The following is a 6,308-nucleotide window of genomic DNA, read 5'->3' as shown; positions in this document are numbered from 1 at the left end:
GCTGACGCTGCAGGCTGTTCGAACCCAGTTTTGTCGATTCTGACTTTAGCGCTACAGCGCTAGTGCACATGGTTTTGATGTATTTTTCCACTGTTAATAGCGCTACAGTGCTAGAGACGCGATTTTGACATATCTGATCACTTTTTGATGGGCAATTGGGTCTTTTCACGTGGGGATTTGGTAGGGACTTTTGGAGAAACATAGGTGCGACTGAAAGAGGGCAAAAGGAGGTTCGACGGCTGGGAGTGAGAAGGCCATCTTGGAGGATTCATTCCTGAGTTTTTCATCTTTTTCTTTAAAATTTTATGTTTGTAATTGAATTATCTTATTGCTAGAATGAATACTATGAGCTAATTTCTTTTTTTTAGGGCTTTTATGTGAATCTTTTGGAAACCCTTATTATGGTTTAATGCAAAATTGACGTTCTTCTTCATCTCTTTCAATTCCTTACAATCTGTGTTATTTGTGCGATTATTGATTGATCACCTCTAATTGCTATTTCATGAATCAAATTGAAATCTGAAAAGTGAAATTTGATATGCTTTGATTGTTTGGATGCAAATTTAATTTAGAACGAAGGTATCTAGATTGTTTGCCTATTTTTTCTGAGTTGCGTGGTTAATGCCTTCTATATGATTCAACTTACCATAGAAATATAGGAAGTTGTCATTTAGATTGAATTTCATAAATCTTGACCAGATTATGAATTGTTTTTGCAACTTATTCTTGAATAGGGAGAAGGGGATATAAATTATTGCATTAGGAAATAAAAGGGTGGAAAATAGAGGATCATAATTGTCCTAATTTCATTTTCTCTGTTATTTTCTGTTTAAATTTTCATTGTGATTCGTTAGTATTTTCTTAGTTTGAAATCTCTGAAATCGTTCAATCAAATAGAATTAAAAAGATTGGTTGATTGGTAATTGATAATTCAGTCCTTGAGGACGATACTTGGTATTTTACCATTTTATTACGAATTGTGACTGTGTGCACTTGCATAGCAAAAATTTCGCAACACTCCCTGTAAAAGTAATCACACAAAACTCACAATGTAGAGGGTGGTATTAATGAGTGGAATACCTCAAAAAGAATGTGAGATGACACAACCTCATCCCATTCAGGATTTTTTGTATCTATAAGGACAAGGACTATATCAAATCTACTCAATAAGGGACCAGAGAGTGCAGTATTGACAGATAGAGCTAACAAAAAAGACATAAAGATATCACCAGTAGAAAGATATTTGAACATAACTAACAAAAGACTGACACAACAGAAAATCATATTCATTGAAAATATTACATTAGAAAGTACCAAGGTTATCTACAATGGGGGAAAATTCATATTTAGTAATTTAACAAAATTAGCAAATACATATACATAATCAAAATAATACATTGATCAGGATCATAATGTCCCTTTGGATTTGTTGCGCCAAAAACGATGGTCCTTGTACTTAGAGTTGTCACAAGACCAGCCTGAAAATAAAGGGAGAATTAAAGGAAAGTATTGGGACAAGTATTAGAATGAGCTGACACGAACATGGTAAGAGAATCACATGAAATTCAACAAGAAAATAATGAAAGCACAACTTCAAGCACTACATCAGCAATTAATAATAATGATGAAATGTAATTTATGAACTGGGTTGTTAAGAGCACGTAAAGATACAACTTAAGCAAATGAGCAAATATAAAAATTAGTAATTTGATTATAAATTACAGGAACCTTCTATCTCGGCAAACCAAAATAACCCATCATGCAAATGTTCAAAACACTGAACTGTCAACCCTGCATATTAGAGAGGGCTAGGGAACAATAGGAGACAGTATCAAAGATCAAATCAGGGGAGAACACAATTAGAAGCCCTATTTTACTTCCCCTCCACTCCCACAAATGAGACTTTCATAAACTTCTGTTATGATTGTAACCAAGCTAAAACACTATCATAGGCTGCAGTTTCAGTTAAAGTACAATTAATTATCAACTTCAAAACAAATTTTCCAAAAACACCAGTACTCGTAGATCATCAAAGAATGTTACCTTGGCAACACTTATAGTTTGCTGTTCCATTGCTTCATGTATGGTTGCTCTATCATGTTCTCTCATGCTGTTAAAGAAAGTGATATTAAACATGATATTTTCACACGAACAAAAAAACAGATGAAACTTATGAAAAGATTAAAATAAAATCATCAAATGATATATTCTCTTTTGTATAATGGTTTTGAAAAAATTTACTACATATATACATATACATGTAACTTTTTCCGTATAATGCTTTAATGATTACATACAGATTCAAAAAAAAAGAATCTGAACTCATTAGAAGTTGTTCACCAATGATAGTAATATAATATATATATATATATATATATATATATTTGGGTATATTGAAATAATAAGATAACTCCCACCTATATAATGAGCAAAATAAAAGGACCAGAAACCCCAAGGGAAGGGTAAAGCAACAAACAATCAAACTGAGCTGCATTACTCAAGCCAAACAAGAATAAATTAACAAGGACTAGAGAAGAATTTTCAGCTTTGAAAAACTATTTTTATTGGAAAAATTAATAATGGTTGGGCAGTTTTCTATTTTTCAAGGAAAATTTCAGTAATTCTAATTTTATGTAGTTATAATTAATGTAGCTAATGCATGTGTTACCCGAAAATACAAGTTATAAAATGGCGTGCAATCCATATCTCAATTGTTATAAGGGAGAAAATACCTCTTATACTAATAACCTTTAGAATAACACCCAACAAACACATCAATAGCACAAGAACATATCAAAAGCATCAATACCAATATTTAACATGGTTTGGCAAATATTGCATTTGTCCATGGATCCAACCAGCAAAGAAATGTCTTTTATTGAGAAAATAAAACCCTGAAGTTTTGAACTATTTAAGTCCAGTCCTGGAGCTTTCTTCTATACTTTCTTGCTCTCAAAATTTCTCTCTAAAATTTATATTTTCCCACCCTTAGACTATTTACATTAGTTACCCTACCTATTATTTGCATTAAAGGACCACTCAATACAATACTATGGATAACTTGTTTGTAATAACCCTAATTGTATTGTATAGGAAAATTCATATAGGTTACAGGCTTTAGACACTCATAAAATATCATGAATCAGTTAGACAAAATACAATGGTGTTCTTATTTTTCTAGATTTAAGTGATTGTTAATTTCCTATCAGAATTTCGAAGAAAAGAAAGCTTCTTCAACTAAAGCATAGCATAAATGCAGTAGTCTTGAATTGATAGAATTTTATTTAAGTAATGAACCCTATAAGTATGCAATGAAAATCGAAAAGGTACCTGGGTCTCCAACCAAAAGTAAATGAGACTCTCCTCGTACCTTGGTTCCAGAAGCATCAACATGTTGCACACCTCCAATAAGTGTTAATGCAACTAAGTTGAAAAAAGAGAAGGTGCTGGTAGTGAATGTTTAACAGTCATTCAAAATCTTTAACTTAAGATAAACAAATCATGAATTTATATGAGAAAGCTATCTACCTGTAAGCTTTACAGTGAAGAGTCCAAAAATTTGTGGACAAACACCTTGTAATATTTCATTTCTCCCTGAATAATTTTCATTAAAAAAAATTGAAGTCATAACAGTCTTACATATAAGGGGGCCTAGTTTCCAATATTTTTTTTTTAATGAAGATCTCTAATTGATTGATGCTGAAGAATTGATAGAAGAACACTCATTTATAAAATGATATATATTAATCAACGATGCCTTACCTTTCAAAGGGGTATCCTTAAACTCGTTCCAAAATTGATTGAATTTCATAATGACATCATGAGGAATAGTAATATCCGATTTCAGCTCATTTGTTCTCCTAAATATGTGTATAAAAAGTATGTCAAGTGCATATAGTAACCAAAGCTTCACTCCAAAAAAGAGAAAGAAAGAAAGAGAAAAATTTCTAACCAATTTTGATACTTAGATAAGTTGAAATACAAAACTGTTTTCTACTTTATGGTTTTTTCCAAAAACCTATTCGCATTATTTTAATATAGAAATATATTTGTAAGTTTGTAACAAGTTTTGAGCCTCTTTTCAGTATCGGTAGTTATTTCAATCTATCTGATACTACTTTAGCATCCCTTAAAAGAGTTACCACCAAATCATTTTCTATCCCTTCGAAACATCAACTAGCTGCATAAGTGAAATCCCATGCATCATAAGAAAGATGGGATCAAGGTTCACCAAGGCTAAGCAGAGTTTATGAAATTAAAAGAACTACCTCTCTTTAGTACCATGTATGACTCCAATGGAACAACAACCATCTCAAAAATGAAAAATGTTTCTTCTTTCAAACAGAGCTGTTACATTTACCTCACATGATTAGCAATCAACACAGGATCAAGGTCGTAGCGAACATCTTTTAAGTTAGGCGACCACCTTGCAGTTAAGACCCCAGTGACTATAACGTCATCTGTAAAGCAACATATCATTACCACCATTATGAACACAATAGAATTAAAAAGGATAAATAATAAAGCAAAATCTGATGCAAAATTAAATAGGAAAATATCAAGCATATTTGAGAAACTTCACCTACAATATAAATATAATTAGTTGATAGATTCAATATAGGGAAACACTTACAATGTCAAACATACTTTTGAGAACATCAAATTATACAGCATGTCTAATAAATTTTTATTGATTTATTGTAGAAACTGGTACTATAAATTTGGACTGCTCTTTATCCAGCTAATAAAAAGTTCTACCTTGGATTTGAATAAACAGAATTTCATACTCTTATATATCCAACTGGTACACACAAATTACTTCTAAAATTAAATTTCTCTTGAAGTTTAAATTGTATTATCACAAGTCCCTAAACTCATTAATCAACTATTATATTGTTCTTGGTCTAACAGTTAGAAATCTTCCAATATTTGGGAAGGAAAGGTGGCGTGCTTTCCATCCACATTATTGTCATTTTCTAAAATATGGATCAAACATAGTAAAGGAAAGTTGAAAGATCATTTATGATATGAATTAAAGTTCAGGAAGATATTAAGAGAGCTAAGGAGGTTCTACGATATCTGCTGAATAAGTTATACTTTAATTTGTATGAACAAATAACTGTAAAGCAAGAAAAAGTGTCCGAATAATTCATAGTGATGTTTCAAACAATGAAAATAGAAGTAATCTAAGATGAAGTTTCCCAAAAGGACACGAGAAATAAGTGATAATAGGAAGTAAATTCAAGAAAACTGAAAATCTGAAATCACAAGAATGTGGTACCTCCTGCTTTAACAACATCAACAATATCATATTTTAGAATGACGAGGATTGAACGAGGAATAGCCCCGACCCCTAATACATGTGTACTTTCTTGAATTTTGATTTCCTGATAATCATGGCATGTTATCGAACCTTCTAAATATTTGAATTTTGTGCCACCACAGAATTTCGATCTCTGTTGTTCAAAGGACCAGAGCTATAATTAGACTCAAATAAGCTACTAGTACCAAAAGAGACATGTAGCACATAAGCAAAAATACTATATTTCAAAATGTAAATTCTGAAACAAATGATCTTTGAAATTGAAGTTCAATCAAAATATTAGGATACTTTCATCTTTTTGCTTAGAAAGATCTTATAAGTAACAGTCACAACATAGCAACATTAACTGGTTGAGCTAGTGCTGGAGAATATATATACCTACATTGGGCAATAAGATGGCAACTGAATGGAGTTTCTATTTTCTAATTCAGGATAAACTAGGAAGCTGCACAAAAACAAAGTTCAGCATCAAAAGAAACTAATTTTAATACAACAAAGTAAGAGACATAAACCCTAGAGATGAATGAAATGAATACTTCACACTACACAAATTGTTTGTCGATATATATTTAAAAATCATCCATCAGCTGCATGATTAAAATATTTCACATTATCTTTGTCAAACTAATCAAAATGGATTTAAACCATCATTCAAGGCAATATGCAAAACAGAAATAGCTGTTTCTAAACAAGTCACTTTTCAAATTCTAAAAGAGTAGACATTTGATTATTCTAACTAATTAGAAATGCCAATAGAAGAGGCTCCTCCATTGATAGAGCAAAGGAGAACTTGGTACAAAGAGAGGGCTGACCTGCAAGAGCAAGCTACGGGACCTGCAAGAATGAAGAAATGCAGATTAAAAATGCAGAAGAAATGCCAGAAGAAATGCAGATTAGAAACAAATGTTCGATAAAACAGAGCAACAATCTACACAAAACCCACATTGCAATAACAAAAACAAAACAAGCTATGGGAAGACATGCA

The 6,308-nt window shown here is 31.7% G+C and overlaps 1 protein-coding gene across 1 annotated transcript; it reads right to left on the bottom strand.

The window, feature by feature from the left end:
- Positions 1-1,044: 1,044 nt before the first annotated feature.
- On the bottom strand, positions 1,045-2,112 carry LOC133829382 (probable DNA helicase MCM9). The gene is made up of 3 exons (XM_062259150.1): positions 2,044-2,112; positions 1,397-1,478; positions 1,045-1,202 (listed from the first exon to the last, which is right to left on the bottom strand). The coding sequence occupies exons 1-3, from the start codon at positions 2,107-2,109 to the stop codon at positions 1,045-1,047; spliced, it is 306 nt and encodes a 101-aa protein (XP_062115134.1). The 5' UTR covers positions 2,110-2,112.
- Positions 2,113-6,308: the final 4,196 nt, after the last annotated feature.

This window comes from Humulus lupulus, chromosome 1, assembly GCF_963169125.1.
Source record: "Humulus lupulus chromosome 1, drHumLupu1.1, whole genome shotgun sequence".
Classification (NCBI taxonomy): domain Eukaryota; kingdom Viridiplantae; phylum Streptophyta; class Magnoliopsida; order Rosales; family Cannabaceae; genus Humulus; species Humulus lupulus.
Note: the sequence above shows the minus strand (reverse complement) of the source record. Positions and strands in the feature narration are given on the sequence as shown.

Excerpts from the sequence above, each read along its gene's own strand:
- LOC133829382 (XM_062259150.1), bottom strand. The coding sequence starts at position 2,109 with ATGAGAGAACATGATAGAGCAACCATACATGAAGCAATGGAACAGCAA. Across the intron at positions 1,479-2,043 it reads AAACTATAAGTGTTGCCAAG|GCTGGTCTTGTGACAACTCT; the intron begins GTAACATTCTTT and ends CTTTATTTTCAG. Across the intron at positions 1,203-1,396 it reads ACATTATGATCCTGATCAAT|CTCTATCTGTCAATACTGCA; the intron begins GTATTATTTTGA and ends CTTTTTTGTTAG.